At 38.8% G+C, this 17,574-nt stretch overlaps 2 protein-coding genes across 12 annotated transcripts in view; one reads left to right on the top strand and one right to left on the bottom strand.

The window, feature by feature from the left end:
• PALLD (palladin, cytoskeletal associated protein) overlaps nt 1-13,961 on the top strand; it is a 339,690-nt gene extending 325,729 nt beyond the window's left edge. For all 7 annotated transcript variants that reach the window (XM_054554689.1, XM_054554684.1, XM_054554686.1 and 4 more), the window contains 5 exons: nt 1,338-1,470; nt 7,076-7,283; nt 9,799-9,964; nt 10,489-10,622; nt 11,774-13,961. In XM_054554689.1, coding sequence (XP_054410664.1) covers nt 1,338-1,470; nt 7,076-7,283; nt 9,799-9,964; nt 10,489-10,622; nt 11,774-11,946 — 814 coding nt within the window. In that variant the 3' untranslated portion in view covers nt 11,947-13,961. The remainder of the gene's footprint in view (nt 1-1,337; nt 1,471-7,075; nt 7,284-9,798; nt 9,965-10,488; nt 10,623-11,773) is intronic.
• Nucleotides 1-17,574, bottom strand: part of CBR4 (carbonyl reductase 4) — a 126,052-nt gene that overhangs the window by 22,171 nt on the left and 86,307 nt on the right. The window contains exon 6 of one of the 5 annotated variants that reach the window (XM_054554695.2): nt 14,079-14,217. The exons of the other annotated variants lie outside the window; for them this stretch is intronic. Coding sequence (XP_054410670.1) covers nt 14,192-14,217 — 26 coding nt within the window. The 3' untranslated portion in view covers nt 14,079-14,191. Of the gene's footprint in view, nt 1-14,078; nt 14,218-17,574 lie in introns of those variants that run through there. 5 annotated transcript variants of the gene reach the window in all.

Here is a 17,574-nt window from a genome sequence, read left to right on the forward strand (position 1 = left end):
TGTGCAGATTTAATTCTAATTTCATCATGGCAATACCTGTTCACAGGATGCTAGCCTGTATCTTTGCGTATAAACATAGCATATACAGTATTCACAGGATGCTAGCCTGTATCTTTGCGTATAAACATAGCATATACAGTATTCACAGGATGCTAGCCTGTATCTTTGCGTATAAACATAGCATATACAGTATTCACAGGATGCTAGCCTGTATCTTTGCGTATAAACATAGCATATACAGTATTCACAGGATGCTAGCCTGTATCTTTGCGTATAAACATAGCATATACAGTATTCACAGGATGCTAGCCTGTATCTTTGGGTATAAACATAGCATATACAGTATTCACAGTATCTTTGCGTATAAACATAGCATATACAGTATTCACAGGATGCTAGCCTGTATCTTTGGGTATAAACATAGCATATACAGTATTAAGTCCATTGTCTTGCGTTATTCTCTTTGCTTTTCTTGTTGTCTGCAACACATTTAAGCCTTTCCTTATATCAGTGGGTCCTGGAAAGCTTTTTTCTCATTAATTAGATCTATACTTGGAGAAGGGTAAACTGTATTAAAAAGCTAATAATTATTAGCCTAGTATGCTTCTTTCATTTGTTCCACTCTTGCTTTTCCTAGTTAAGTGTTTTTAAACTTACCTTCTAGTCACTACTGACAGAATTTGTATTCAACATCTTTTAAGTCTTCCCTGCAATTACTTTCAACTGTATTCCTCTTAAAGATTTCTCTGGCAACCTTTAAAAGTGACAGAGATGCACAGAATCTGGGAGATTTGTACAATCTCATTTTTTAAAGCAAAAAATAATGCCCCTAGGCATATGGATAACTAATGCAAAAGAAAACTTGCCTAAAAATGTAATTTGTTTTCCTGTTTAATATGAAAAGAAATTTTAATTAAAAATATATTGAATTTTTATAGGATCATCAGAACTTTTAATTTCCTACAAATTTAAAAATCACAGTGGAAAGTTCTAGTAACTTCTGTTGAAAAAGATTTGGGAATAAATGAGCAATAATGCTACCTTTCATAAAGCTTTAAAAATATTTAGGAAAAATATGTTAATATATAATACCCCATTTTTTTCCATTTCCCCTTTATGATTTATAGTAGCCTGCAATTGGCAGACAATTAAATTTATAGTAAACTTCCAAATTAAACAAGATTCTGCTTTTCTGATTTTTTAATGTGTAAATCTTAGCTGTAGGGATCAGATAAGGAAATCATATTATTACCCCATGTATTTTAAGAAAACAGATGACTAAACGTCTGGAAATAACTACTGTCTATATTTCTATCTGTCATCTTTCTTGTTTCAAGGCCTCGTTCTAGATCAAGGGACAGTGGAGACGAAAATGAACCAATTCAGGAGCGATTCTTCAGACCTCACTTCTTGCAGGCTCCTGGAGATCTGACTGTTCAAGAAGGAAAACTCTGCAGAATGGACTGCAAAGTAAGATTTTGTTATTGCTTGCATATCCTATTGCCTCACTTCTCCCTCACTTGCCATTTCTCTATAGTTCCTTTTGGGGAAATTACATAAAGTATAAAATGAGAGCTGGGCACAGTGGCTCACACCTATAATCCCAGCACTTTAAAGGCCAAAGCTGGGCAGATCGCTCGATCCCAGGGTTCAAGACCAGCCTGGGTAATATGGAGAAACCCATCTCTACCAAAAATACAAAACTTAGCCAGGCGTGGTGGCATGAGCCTATAGTCCCATCTACTTGAGAGGCTGAGTTGGAAGGACTGTTTGAGCCTAGGAGCTGAAGCTATGTGAGCTATGATCGAGCCACTGAATTCCAGTCTGGGTGACAGAGCAAGACCCTGTCTCAAAAAATGAAATGATTCTAGCTTAAGGGGGGGAAAAAGTGAAATATGTCAGATATTTATATATTGTTTACTATGATTCTTTACTTTAAATCTAAATTAAATATGTTCTTTACTCAGAACCCTACATGACATTACTCTAGAAAGTCATCAGGAGGTTTTATTTATCCCTTTAAATGTTGAAATAATAAATATGATAAATCTACCATGTCTTCATTCTTTTTTCATACAAATTTTGTATCCATATATCTACTTTGACTTTTATTCCTCCCATTTTCTAATTCTTTTTTTTTTTTTTTTTTCAGACGGAGTCTCACTCTGTCACCTAGGCTGGAGTGCAGTGGTGCAATCTCGGCTCGCTGCAACCTCCGCCTCCTGGGTCTCCTGCCTCAGCCTCCTGAGTAGCTGGGATTACAGGCACGTGCCACCAGGCCCAGCTAATTTTTGTATTTTTAGTAGAGACGGGGTTTAACCATGTTGGTCAGGCTGGTCTCAAACTCCTGACCTCATGATCCGCCCACCTCGGCCTCCCAAAGTGCTGGGATTACAGGTGTGAGCCACGGTGCCCCGCCCCCATTTTCTAATTCTAAGATAAGTTAGAGTGACATCTTTCTTTCATCTATTTTGCAGCAGGGCTTTTTGGTTTTTTGGGTCTTTTTTTTTTTTTTTTGAGATGGAGTCTCCCTCTGTTGCCCAGGCTGGAGTGCAGTGGTGTGATCTCGGCTCACTGCAGCCTCCACCTCCTGGGTTCAAGTGATTCTCCTGCCTCACCCTCCTGAGTAGCTGGAATTACAGGCACGCACCACCACGCCCAGCTAATTTTTTGTATCTTTAGTACAGACGGGGTTTCACCATGTTGGCCAGGCTAGTCTCAAACTCCTGACCTCGTGATCCGCCCGCCTTGGCCTTCCAAAGTGCTGGGATTACAGGCATGAGCCACCGCACCCGGCCTACAGCAAGGCTTTTTAACCCAAGGTCCTTGGGTAGGCAGGCTTCATTAGGTGTTTGAACTCTGAAATTACCTACAAAATTATGTGTGTAAGATAACTTTCATCCATTTCTCAAAGGAGTTTAGGGAAAAAATATTTAAGAAACACTGCTCTAAAATTTTTTGTTTGATTTCTTTTTTGCCCCCTATTTACTGATCTTAAATTTAGTTTAACTCTTAAATATGGATAAGGTTTTAAAAAGTTATTTGGGCTCCCTCTGCTGGTTCTGTATGGAATATCAGAACACAAATATAGGCTGCTTAGAGGATTTGGGCATTGTTTCTTCAGAAAGTAAATCTGGGATTGTAGAAATGTATAAAAAGAATAAATATAACAAAAATATTTTATTTCTCAGGATCATTATTTTTTACAGTATAAATACACAAATTGTGTTTCAGTCTGTATATATATATATATATATATATATATATATATGAGTGTGTATTTACTTCATTTTTGGTCTATAATTAAGAATTATACAGTACAGCTACCCATATGATCCAGTTAATTCTACTAGTGCTTATATATCCGAGGAAAATGAAATCAGAGGCCGGGCATGGTGGCGCACGCCTGTAATCCCAGCACTTTGGGAGGCTGAGGCAGGTGGATAACTTGAGGTCAGGAGTTTGAGACCAGCCTGACCAACAAGGTGAAACCCCATCTCTACTAAAAATACAAAAATTAGCCAGTTGTGGTGGCATGCATCTGTAGTCCCAGCTACTCAGGGGGCTGAGGCAGGGGAATCACTTGAACCTGGGAGGCAGAGGTTGCATCACTGCATTCCAACCTGGGCAGCACAACAAGACTCCCCATCTCCCAAAAAAAAAAAAAAAAAAATGAAATCAGTAGCAATATCTGCATTCCCATGTTCATTGCAGCACTATTCATAATAGCCAGGATATGAGATCAGCCTAAGTGTCAACAGATGAATGAATAAAGAAAATGTGAGATATATATATATACACACATATATATACACATATATATATATACACACATATATATACACATATATACACATATATATACACACACATATATATATATATACACACACACACAAACACATACATACACATACAGTGGAAAATTATAATCCTGTCATTGTGACAACATGGATGAACCTGGAGGACATAATGTTAAGTGAAATAGGCCAGGCACAGAAAGATAAATACTACAGGATCTTACTTATATGTGCAATCTAAAAAAGTTGAACTCACTCATAGTAGAGAGTAGAATGGTGATTACTAGGGGCTAGACAGGGAGAGGGAAAGTTGGGGAAATGTTAGTCAAAGCATATAAAATTTCAGACAGGAGGAATAAGTTCAAGAGATCCGTTGTACAACATGGTGACTATAGTTAATAACAATGTACTGTATACTTGAAAATTGCTAAGAGTAGGTTTTAAGTGTTCTTACCACAAAAAAGCATGTGAAGTCATACATACGTTAATCAGCTCAATTTAGGTATTACACAGCACATACATATTTCAAAATAATGTGCATAATTATATACAATTTTTATCAATTAAAAATACTTAAAAAAATTCATACAGACCACTTGTAAAATAATGTTTTGAGTTAACCAGGGAAATTTTATTTTAAATAGATTATTAGATTATACCAAAGAATTATTAATTTTACATGTAAAATGGAATTGTGATTATGGAAAAGTCTCGTTTTTAGAAATGCATACTGAGCTATATGGGGGTAATGGTATATAAAATCTGGGATTTATTTTAAAATATAAAAAATAAGAGTGACTAAATGATGGGTATATACACATTTACCATACTGGTTATCTCTATTTTTAATCATATTTAAGAGAGAAATAATAGTACTGTCTTTCACTGGACTGGCACATAACTGTCCTTAAAACGCCTGCCATTAAAAGAATATTGCAAGCAAAAAGTAAACTGCTTATTGATTTCACTATGATGATCTGACCTGGATAAAGAAAATGTGAAAAATCGGCCAGGCATGTGGGTTACGCCTGTAATCCTAAAACTTTGGGAGGCTGAGGCAGGTGGATCACCTGGGGTCAGGAATCCGAGACCAGCCTGGCCAACATGGTGAAACCCCGTCCCTACTAAAATACAAAAAAAAATCAGCCAGGCATGGTGGCAGGCACCTGTAATCCCAGCTACCCAGGAGGCTGAGGCAAGAGAATTGTTTGAACCCAGGAGGCGGAGGTTGCAGTGAGCTGAGATTGTGCCCACTGCACTCCAGCCTGGGCAAGGAGCAAGACTGTCTTAAAAAAAAAAAGTGAAAAATCTTGCCACATGTACAGATAGATCAGGAAAAAAAAAAAGTCAGTGTATTTAAGCTTTGAAAGGGGAAAAATCCTGAAGATAAGCCAAACACTAAAGCAGCAGCTTGCTTTTCCTCCAAAAAGCCCCCTCCCCTTTTAGCCCCTGAGGAACATTCCTAGACACTGATTATCCTTAACTGGTACTAAATTTTCGGGAAAATAACTAATTCCACTCCCATAGCAACAAGCATCACTATTTCCATGTGTGCTGAGAGTACAGATCTAGTTACATTGTGACCTGCTGGTGGTGACCTTCAGCTCCTGAGATCATGCTGTCTTTACTTAGCCAGGAGAACTGGGGTTAGAAAAAAGGTACAAGGGGCATTCTCTTTGCCCTAGCATGAATAACTATCCACTGGGTAGGGTCATTGTGAATCACGTGGTTTGAGAGTACACGTGCTTTGGGCATCTCTCCTACTAAACATACTGTGGCTTCAGTCTGTAGATGGCTTATCTAGGATCTAACCTGGTAAAGCAGGAACAAGCAGTGCCGCTTTGTTTCTAGATGTGGGAACAACAAGGAGCCCAACCAAAGGTGTCCACTCCCTCTTCCTCCACACCACTTCTGATGACCTCCAAACAGGTCAAGCGGTGTACATGGAGAGCTGGGGACAGCAAGTGGACAGATAGGAGAACACAGAGCCTGAGCGTCTCAGAAGCCAAGCTGCCTAACTACTGCTGTTTGTTTCCAAAACCTCTTCATCCTTTTAACCAGTCATTTTACGTTTACTTTAAATGCTGTAGCCCTTTGCTACATGTGTGGTGGGAGGCATCTTGCAGGTAATATCAGTGAGTATCACGTAGCAGGAATGGAATTTGTGAGTCCTCTGGCTGATGCTGGCAAAGCTAGTTCTTCAAAAGAACTGTTTTACAGTCTAAGTGACATCTTTTTGTATATAACTTCCTACTGGTGAAGTTGGGGGTAGGGGGTAAAAAGGCCTTCCTTAACAGTGCATTTCTTCCATTCAAAATCAAGGGCAAAACTAAAAAGCTGGCAGATGGCGACCATCCTGACCCTTTGCGGCACAACAGGTTATTAGCAATTAAATGTGCTTTTATCTGATCTCTGGTCAACACAACTGTCAAGGTCTCAAGATTTTATGATGTTTCCATTGTGATGGTAATTTGTTGAGATGGCTTTCCGGATAATTTCGTATTGTTCTTGTTATTCAGTTTCAAGGATTATAAAATAATAATAGCAGCCCTATGTGCTGACGAATGCATTCCCCATAACTATGGCTACTCCTTGATGAGAAGCTTTACAGTACTATATATAAATGCCAGCTGAGTATTTGTTATTATTGTTGGACATCTTTTTTCAAAGAAGCCCAGAGCCTGGTGCTGACATCATCCCATTAATCTCTATAGCCCTGGGCAAGGTAAGACGATGACAGCAATTTTTTAAATCCCATCTCGGTCATCTCTCGGTTGCTCTGTAAGAATTGTTTAGAGTGCTCAGGAAGCCACTGAAAAGTTTTAAGCAAAAGAGTAACATGAGCTGATACTAAAAGCCATCTCTTGGCCTGGTGCGGTGGCTCATTCTTGTAATCCCAGCACTTTGGGAGGCTGAGGCAGGCGGATCACCTGAGGTCAGGAGTTCAAGACCAGCCTGGCCAACATGGTGAAACCCCATCTCTACTGAAAATACCAAAAATTAGGGCTGGCATAGTGGCAGGCACCTGTAATCCCAGCTACTCAGGAGGCTGAATCGCTTGAACCCGGGAGGCGGAGGTTGCAGTGAGCTGAGATTGTGCCATTGCACTCCAGCCTGGGCAACAAGAGTGAAACTCTGTCAAAAAAAAAAAAAAAAAAAAAAAAAAAAAGCCATCCTTGTACTACTGAAGGAGGAATTTATTCAGACTTCTTAGCTACCAGTGATTTCACTCTGTTTTAATACAAAAATTTACATGTATTTCTTTTATGATTTAGGTCAGTGGGTTACCAACCCCAGATCTAAGCTGGCAACTAGATGGAAAGCCCGTACGCCCTGACAGTGCTCACAAGATGCTGGTGCGTGAGAACGGGGTGCACTCTCTGATCATAGAGCCAGTCATGTCACGTGATGCCGGCATCTACACATGTATAGCCACCAGCCGAGCAGGACAGAACTCATTCAGCCTGGAGCTTGTGGTTGCTGGTAGGCTCATCTGTGAATCCTTGCTCTCTGACAGAATGAACGTCAGACTTACAAATGTAAACTAACTCTACATTACTAACCAATATGGAAAATAAATCAAAGTATTGAAAAAATAGATGGTATCATCAAAATAGCCAATGAGGACATGGTTATAAGGCCTAGCAAAACAGAAACAGAAATCTTTCATTTCTCCCACTAACCTGCAAAGAGAGAAAAAGATTTTATTAGCTCTTTTGGGTCATTCGACCTCCTGTGTGTACAGTGGCCCCCAGTGTTACATAGAGAAATAGTAACAGCAGTATGGACTCCAAGAACCAAAGAATTTGCTTATATACAATGTTATATATATACACACACACACACACACACACACACCTGGTTTTTAAAACAACATTGTCATCTACCCTCAAAGTCATAGTCATTGTCAAACTACAGTCAGATTTGCTTTTTCACTGATTATTGTGTAGGTAAATTCTGTAAAAGTGCTGTTACATGAAGTCTTATGCTTTGAGAAGCCTAAAAGGAAAACACATTTATGGAAAGGTTTTTATACCATCCTTAAGAGTTAGGTGTAAGTAAAGATTCTGATTACCTGATCTCTTTTAAGAAAGAACATAACAAAACATTTATTTCTTCTACCTCTTTATGCAAAATGCTTCATGTACGTTATGTATCAGTTGGCCCTCACATCAGCCTTATGAGATAATCAGAGCAAATCTCTGACTTTTCCACGGTCCCACTTAGTAAGCTGATGATTGGATTTAACACAATCTGTTGACTCCTAGTGCTCTTCTAAACATACTAAGTCACTGAGCTCTTTCAAGAAATAGAGTAGCAATGAGAATAAAACCCAGGAGGTCTTGACAAAACTCTTGGATTATGATTCTGATAATGGCACCAAGAAGTTTTCACATAAAAATGTGGTAAATAGGTGGACCGTGGTGCTACAGGTTAGCCATGCTTTCAAGTTTTGTACAAAGTACTCTCTATTCTTACATGCTACAATTGATTTCATTCCTCTAACCTCAAACTAAAACTTCATTTTTCTGCTGTTAAATATGCCTTTTGATCATATAGATATCTCAGTATGTGTCAGTTAGCACTCCTGCAGAAGATGGTGATGTACAGTAACTGGAAGCAAAGTCTTTGGGGTCAGATCTACTCCAGTCCCGGCTCTTGTCTATTTTAGTAGTTGGGTGACATTTGGCAAATAGCTATCTCTGCGACTTAGTTTCTCCATATATAAAATGGGAATATAATGCCTCACAGTGTTTTCCTAAGGATGAAATCATAAAAATGTGTATGAAGCTCTGCATAACTAGTACCCTGCCTGCATAGCAATGCTCCAAAGTGGTAGATGTTATTCTTACTGATGAGTTGCTACGACATTAAGACTTGTTTTATACATTTTATGCTCTTTGTAAAACTGGAGCCCCAGAAAGAATACAAAGTGAACTTCTGTCCCCACTTCTCCCAGAATAGCCTAGTGTGGGCAACCATGTAAAATTCAATAAAAATCCAACCTTCTAACTAACTCATGGTGTTGGAGAGTATTAAGCATTTGAAAAATTCAGGCAGAATTTTCATCCTCTTTGAGCTCTTTCCTAGCTGCTTTGCTATGATATATCTGTCACTCCAGATGAGGGAGTAGTGGTGGAAAAAGAATGCATTCTCAGATTCATTGTTGGTAGTTCAAAAGAAAATAAGTAAACCTTATTCATTCTCTGAAGTAGTTTCCACCACCACTACAACTGATCCAAGAAAACAATTTCCCATTGGATGGTATTATTCAGAGTGTTATTAACAGTCAGTCCTGAATTTTTCAGAATAAGTACTAAAGTTGTCTTTTTTTTTTTAATGGGTTCCTTCCTTCAAGGTTATAATAAAGCTTTTTTATAACCTCCTTCAAAGAAATACAAAGTGGAATTTGTAATTTATAGGATATACATTCCTAGTTTACAGGTAACTATTTAAAGCTGCCAAATTTAGATAAAGATGCCTCCCCTTTAAATTGCCCCCTTTAAATTCTATGGCATGTCTCACTTAAGAGTTACAAATATTCAGAATATTCATGGCAAACATGGCAAATGGCAGTGAGGGAATCTAAGTGGTCAAATTCGTAGAAATACTTGTCCTCAGCACCACTAGGTGGCAGTAGTTGGTTGAGGCTGGGAATGATCGGTAACATAATTAGTAGTGAAGCCATCACAGATGCTAGCAATGACTTCGGAGTCTCCCGCAGCCTGTCAGACAGGCATTCTGTGAAGCAGATGGCCAGTGGACAGTGTGAGCCTATCGGACTTGAATTAATTGAGGAAATAAATGAGCGGAATGAAGTATACAGACCTTTGCTTGGTAAAAGAATAATTTGGAGAGGGGACTAGCAACTTACCACCTGGAGTAAAAAATGGTATCATAAAAGATCTATTCAAGCAATATTCCAAAAGCCTTCTGAATTCTTTCTAGTGCTCCTTTTGTATATCATTAATAGAGAATTCATCTCATGTTTTCTTAGCTAAAGAAGCACACAAACCCCCTGTGTTTATTGAGAAGCTCCAAAACACAGGAGTTGCTGATGGGTACCCAGTGCGGCTGGAATGTCGTGTATTGGGAGTGCCACCACCTCAGATATTTTGGAAGAAAGAAAATGAATCACTCACTCACAGCACTGACCGAGTGAGGTAAGACTGCACAATGAGAACCTGATCCATAACTGTACAGTCCTAATGATGTATCAAAAGATACATTTTATATAGCATGGAAATCTATGCGTAAAAGCCACATAGATGTTTTGATTTTTGATGAAATCAATCAAAGACAAAAACCATGCTTTACCCAATGTAGGGTTAAGCTTTTAGAAGGAAGCTATGGGTATTTGATCTAATGGTGATTTCTTAAAAGTGTTTATCATTCTATCTAAAAGAAAAGATGAATTCATTTGCTTTAGTGATAAAAGACTATTCAGTGGTTTTTGTAAAGGCAGATCCTCAACTAGGAATTAAGTACACAGATGTATTCAACTCTTGACGTCTGTTCTTTCTCCCATTAACTTTAATGGGGCTAGTAATCTCTACAGAATAAGTATGACCCTATTATCAGCTACTTGCACAATTCTGTTTCTAATGATCTAATTAAAAATGATGCTTCATGTCCAAAGCCACTTTTAAAAAATTTAGAACCCTAATGACTTTATCCTTTTCTCCAGCATGCACCAGGACAACCATGGCTACATCTGCCTGCTCATTCAGGGAGCCACAAAAGAAGATGCTGGGTGGTATACTGTGTCAGCCAAGAATGAAGCAGGGATTGTGTCCTGTACTGCCAGGCTGGACGTTTACAGTGAGTGCCACTTCATCTCATTTCATTGCATTTACTCATTAAATTATGAAAAATTAGACATCTGGACAGCAAATCACATTACTCTTTATAATCTTATAAACAACTATTGTGTTTTATTTGTCAAAAAAATTCATATTGCTCTCTCTCTTTCTATTTATAGTTTCTCGACATTAATAGTGAACCACACCAGGAGAACAAATACCCAAGTATCATTCAGGAACTTTGAATTATTAGCAAAATATGCATGTTGATTTCTCTTACATTGGCTAGTTAGTTGTGGCTTCCTTACTCAAGCATCCTTAGGAGTTAACAGTAGGCAAAGGCATAACCATGTTTTTCACATGTTCTTGTTACTGTGTTCTGCAAATGACTGCCTTTTAACATTTCTTCCTATATTCTATCGCAGTGTCCTAATGCACTCTAAACGTGTGTTCCATTGATCCTGGAATGCGTACTTTTGTGGCTTAGTGCTTTTCTCATTAATATATCTTAAGCAGCCAGCAGTAGACTTGTGTTTGTATATTTGTGTACATGCATCCCAAATTTAAAGAAAATTATTCCTATTGAATTTACAGTCTAGTACAATCAGCATTATGTGATCCATTGACATAAAAAAACACTAGAAAAAACTTAAGAATTTATTTCAGATTTTGCCTCTTCTTGAAATAACTATGTGAGGGTCATCAAGAATCAAGAAATGTGTGGCCTCAACCGTCCCTACTGTACGATTCCTTTCAGTTGATTAGTGTTAAAGCAGCCACATCCAGCAGAATTTCTAAGTGCTATAATTATTTTAGAGAAAATATTTTTTAAAAGGAGAGGGAGGATGAGAATTAGGAAGCTTATCAGCTATTCCAAAGGATTCCCTGTGCTGCAGTGTTTACTTAAAAAAAAAAAAAAAAGATAAACTACATTGACCTTTGTAATCTAGCTGCTTTATTCCCATTACCCTGTATAGACAGTAAATCTGCAACATGTGAGTAAAATGCAAAAGTGTTCCTACATTTTCCATGTTTCTACCATGGATGTGTTCAGTTTTCACAGAGTATGTGCCTTGCGTCTATCTAGACATTCTGTATTTATTTGAAATATCTAAAGGCTTTCCAAGTATATCTTGATTAAAAATCTTAATTTACTCTTTTTCTTTGTAGCCCAGTGGCATCAGCAGTCACAGAGCACCAAGCCAAAAAAAGTACGGCCCTCAGCCAGTCGCTATGCAGCACTTTCGGACCAGGGACTAGACATCAAAGCAGCGTTCCAACCTGAAGCCAACCCATCTCACCTGACACTGAATACTGCCTTGGTAGAAAGTGAGGACCTGTAATCCAGCATTCTTGCTAAAGCTGAAACACTGAAACGGCCATTGCCTTGACCAACATATTCCTTTGTCACGTTATGTAAAAGGCAGAAACATACCTTTGACGATAAGAAATAAAAAAAACACCAAAATAATATTTTTCTTACTTGATATACCAAACTTAGTTTAAGTAGATAATGCTAATACAAATATACACATTGCACAGAAAATTCACATTTACTGTCCAATTTAAAACTTTGGAATTGCTGTGATTAAAGTGATCAAAATGCCAAAATACTAAAGGAAATCAATTGTTCACAGGTAAATACAATTTGTATTATCTATAAGTGCCTTTAAACACAAGATATAGGTGCTGTGTAGCCTGATAGTGTGAAATGTTTAATGAGGGAGTTGTACCACAAACAGTACTACAATGATTCTGAAGCACAGTGTATTCAGACAGATACAGTGAACCAAGTGCAATATGTAAGGATGAAAGAAGAAGAAATGACAAAGAAATCCAAGTAAATGCCTTGTCTTTGCAAATGTTTTTATATTAAATCATAAGGAAGGAACTACTTGCCTTAAATGTTATTAATATCAAAAGAGTTTTCTAACAAGGTTAATACCTTAGTTCTTAACTTTTTTTTTTCTTTATGTGTTGTGTTTTCATGCTACCTTGGAAGGAAAGTTATTTACAAACCATATTAAAAGGCTAATTTAAATATAAGTAATATAAAGTGCTCTGAATAAAGCAGAAATATATTACAGTTCATTCCACAAAAAGCATCCAAACCACCCAAATGACCGAGGCATATATAGTATTTGGAGGAATCAGGGGTTTGGAAGGAGTAGGGAGGAGAATGAAGGAAAACGCAACCAGCACAATTATAGTGTGTTCATTTAGATAAAAGTAGAAGGCGCAGGAGAGGTAGCAAAGGCCAGGCTTTTCTTTGGTTTTCTTCAAACATGGGTGAAAAAAACACTGCCATTCACAAGTCAAGGAACCTAGGGCCAGCTGGAAGTGTGGAGCACACATGCTGTGGAGATTGCAGTGTGTCTGAAGTTTGTGTAGTAGTGGAAGATTTTAGGTATGTAGAGCAAGTTGAAAATGGATTGAGACTGCATGGTGGCATAAATGAGAAATTGCCTGTAGGATCTAGTCTACTTGAAGGAAGTGGAGACATAAGGAGAGACAAAAACAGGTTTGTGCCATAAAGTATTTTTTCAAAGGCACCAAGATGTGGTAAATGAAAATTATTAGTTCACTTCCCTGCTGCCATGAAACTTTGCCTTAAGAAGGTGCTGGATTCCAAGGTTTGTAAAGGCATCTCGGTAAAGACTGCTTTTTGAATGCATATGATTTTGCATCAGCTAGACTGGGTTGATTCTGACCAGACTTGATGGTTTTAAGTCGGAACCGATAAATTTTAAAAAGGAGAAAAAATAATTTGACGTAGTAGTATAAAACATGAGGCTTTAATGGTACTTTGCTATGAAAAGAAAACACTGTATTCCTTATGCAAAACACATGTATCTTTCATTATTTATAATAAGTGGCCTCTCTTAGCTCAGTTACTCAATTCATACGTAGTATTTTTTAAAATAATTTTGTATCTGTGTACCACCCCATATATTTCATATTACTGTTTCACATGTACAGCTTTCTACTTCTTTGTAAGAACACCAACCAACCAAGGTTTAAGTGATTAATAGGCTTGAGCACCGGGTGGCAGATGTTTCTATGCAGTGTGGTTCAAGTTTCTTTGACCACACTTATATGCATTGCTAATAAATATGGAATTTAAGATATCATACACAGTCTCTCATGGACCTATCTCTATTGTGGAATTATGACTTATGTCTTACTTGCCAAATTTTTCTGAATGTGACCTTTTTTTTGCTGATTTGCTGGGTTTGGGATTAACTAGCATTATTTTGCCACCTTTATATTGTATTTATAAAAAAAGTACTATCATACTACTTTGGATTGTTGTGCTGGTGTAATGTGGATTTAACATCAATAAATATTTGACAAATAATAGTTGCAGTTTTGTGAAGCAAAATATTCAGTTTTAGTTTTCTATTGCTGCTGCCATAACAATTAGCATAAACTTTGAGTGATGTTTGAGGCTTCGGCATCACTCATTTATTACTCACAGTTCTGTAAATCAAGTTCGGGCAGGATGTAGCTGGGTTCTCTGTTCAGGATCTTAAGCTAAAATCATTGTATCAGCTGGACTGTATTCTCATCTGGAGCTCAAGATCCTCTTCAAAATTCAAGTGGTTGTGATAGCTCTGTGCCATTGTAGAAGAGACGTCTCATTTAGTCCCTCAGCCAGGAGCTGTTCTCAGCTCGCACCATCTTCAGGTTAGCGGTGAGAATCTCCTTCACCTCAGATCCCTCTCACACTTTCTCTTTGTCAAAGGCCCAGTCCCTTTTAAATTACGTCAGGCCCATCCAGATAATCTCCCTTTCTTAAAGTCACCTGACTTTGGGAACCTTAATTACATCTGCAAATCCCTTCAAAGCAGCAGCTAAATTGCCATTTGATTGGATAACTGAAAGAAGGTGCATGTACACCAGAAGATGGGGACACTGGGGGCCATCTTAGAATTCTGCCTGCCACAGCAGTGTACTGTAGGTGTGCATGTAAATACATACCAGTGCCATGACGTACAAGGATACATAAAATACAGCAAGATGATATAAATTAAAAGTGAGGGGGAAAAGGAAGAAAATAAGTATAAATGGAACAAGGAATGAGATTACACACATACCCCCATATTCATATACACATATAGCGTTAATATCTACATAGTTACAACAGACGGACAACATATTTGGGCCTAGGCTTTCCTACTACGGGAAAGAGAAAGCTGGTCATTTATGTAATTCACAGCCTCCATAAGGTAAAAATATTTTATCTTTTACATAAGCAATATAATGGAGCTTTGAGGATACATTTGAATTAGACTAGAATTGTGTATTTCACATTGTCTTCTATACCCCATGACTTGCTATGTAGTTTACAAGATTCATTATATATTTTAATGCTGAATTTGTCCTTGATTTTCCCTTTTATGAACATGCATAACATGACAATCCCCTTGGCTTGCTCAGTAGCTAGAACCTCCTGTATCATCACGTAAATTTAGTTTGACCCCTTTAAATTATAGAAACACAACTTCTATATTATGGTGGTGAGGAACTTGAGTGTTGGAGTTGGCCAACCAGGATTTGAATCCTAGCTCTTCTGATCATGTGTGACCCATAAGCAAGTTACTTTACTTCCCCAAGCCTCAGTTTCCTTAGTTGGAAAATGGAGATTAAAATAGCACCCCTCTCTTTGTGCTGCTGTGAAGATTATATGGGATGATAATTTTGACATGGTACCTGGCACATAGTAAGAGCTCAATAAATTTCAGCTATTATTTTAGTGTAGTTGGAAACTAAAGTAAAATTTCAATTACAAAATGTGTACACACCTAACAAAATTCCACAGATGGTTAAAATTTGTGAACTTGGATGGAAAAAACATTACCCCCTAGCTGAAATTTAGAATTTCCTTCAATTATGAATGTAGGCAACAAAACACAACAGTATAAAATACCTGGGGCTGTCCTAGTAAAAATTATATTACAAATATTGAAATATCTTAAAATCCATCTAAATTCAGCATTACTTCAAAATTATGGCAGTTGTTAGAGTTACCAATAGATGTTGTAATTTATTGGCATTTGTATTATAAATTTGTTTTTAATACTTTGATAATTACTTAAAAATAATGTTTTATGTATTTTATGCCTCCATGAACATTATTTTGAGAAGGGATCCAGAAGATTTACTAGAAGGTCAAAAAGGCATATGGCACAAAAAAAATTAAGAACCAGGCCCTACAGAAGTTTAAATACGTATAAAAGGATAAAAAATTTGAGGAAAGCCTACTTTGTCATTAGTAGAAGAAGGAACAAAACTAATTAATTCATACAATGAAATATTACTTACTATTCCGAGTTAAAGGTAAAGAAATGGATTTACTTCTATTGGCAGGGATAAATATGAAAAACAGCATTTGACAAGGAAGGGAAGTTACATAAGAGTGATGTCAGCAAGATGGCTAACTAGAGGTTCCTGGCATTCATCCCCCCAAGAAAAGATCAACAAATGAACAAACAGTTAACATTCAACTGAAGTGTCAAAGGAAGAGCACTGGAGTGCAGTGGGGGTACCTGCGGTCACTGAAAGTCCAGAAGGCAGCATGGAGACACCTTGTCTCTGCTGCCCCATGCCCCTGCACCCCCCAACCCTGACTGGTCTGGAGTCAAGAGGAGAAACTTTCCTTTGCTGGGAAAACGTAAGCAGAGCCCCATCAGCCCCCATTACCACTGCAAACACCTACAGTCCTTACTACAGGAGAATTCCACAGTCCTCACAAGCCCTGAACCGACTTTAGAAAGCCACTGTGGATTTGCACAGCTGCATTCCTCTGGATTAGGAACATGAGATATGTACTCTCCACCCCTCAAGTGCCTGCTGTGGGGCCCAGTAGCAAATGCATCTCTCCAGCCCAGCAGCTCTGTCATTCCACCAAGCCGACGTGAGTGGCTGCAATGCCACAATTCTGGAGGCTCAGGACCTGGGCCCCGGACTGGCTGTGACTCTGGTCCTGCACAGCAGGAAAACCAACCATCATTGCCTGAACTTCCAGGCAGAGAAACAGTCTGGCAAATTCTCCCAAAGCATACATACCTACCCTTGAGCTGGCCAAACTGGGCCCCTGAGCTGCTAAGCACCTGACATGCCCTCAGGCCAGAACCAGCACCAGCCTATCTCCTAAGCCTGAGAAACAGCCCAATGCCCCCTACCTCCATGGACATGCCTCCAGGCCTACCCAGTGGACCTGTGCCCAGGCTAGGGTATGAGAAACAGTCCAGTGGGCCCAATCCCAGCATACATGTCCCTAGACCTTCCCAGCAGCCCTGTGCCCATGTGCAGGGCCTGAGAAACAGCTTGGGGGATTAACTTCCAGTAGACACACCCCTGGGCCAGGTGAGCTGTCACATGACCATGCCCAGGGCCTAAGAAAGAGCCCCATGGGCTCAACCCCCATGGACACACCCCCTGGCTGGCTGAGAGGCACACCACTGTCCCAAGCCCAAGAAACAGCCCACTTGGCCCACCTCTGGCAGACACACCCCCAGGCCAAATGAGCATGCCTGTACCCAGGGCCTGAGAAACATCCCTGTGGCCCCAATCCCAGCAAGCAAGACCCCAAGTTGGTTGACACCGTTCACACACATGCCCCCAATTTGAGAAACAGTCCAGTGAGCCCACCCCGGCAAAGCTACACCACCACTGCTACAAATCCTCACAGCCTAGGCCACTGGGCACTTACAAACATCAGCAGAGTGGATTACAGCTGAAGAATCTGCACAGACACTACAGTACTGCATCCACCTAGAACCAAAGCCAACACACCCCACCTAACTGACACTCTAAGATCCCCCAATACAAATAAGTCTTTCCCTACAAAACCTTTCATCAAATTGGAAGAGATGACTGTTCTACCAGATGCATAGAAATCAACATCAAGGAACATGTCAAACATGAAAAAACAAGAAACCATGATACCTCCAAAAGAACACAATAAT

This window comes from Pongo abelii, chromosome 3, assembly GCF_028885655.2.
Source record: "Pongo abelii isolate AG06213 chromosome 3, NHGRI_mPonAbe1-v2.0_pri, whole genome shotgun sequence".
NCBI lineage: Eukaryota > Metazoa > Chordata > Mammalia > Primates > Hominidae > Pongo > Pongo abelii.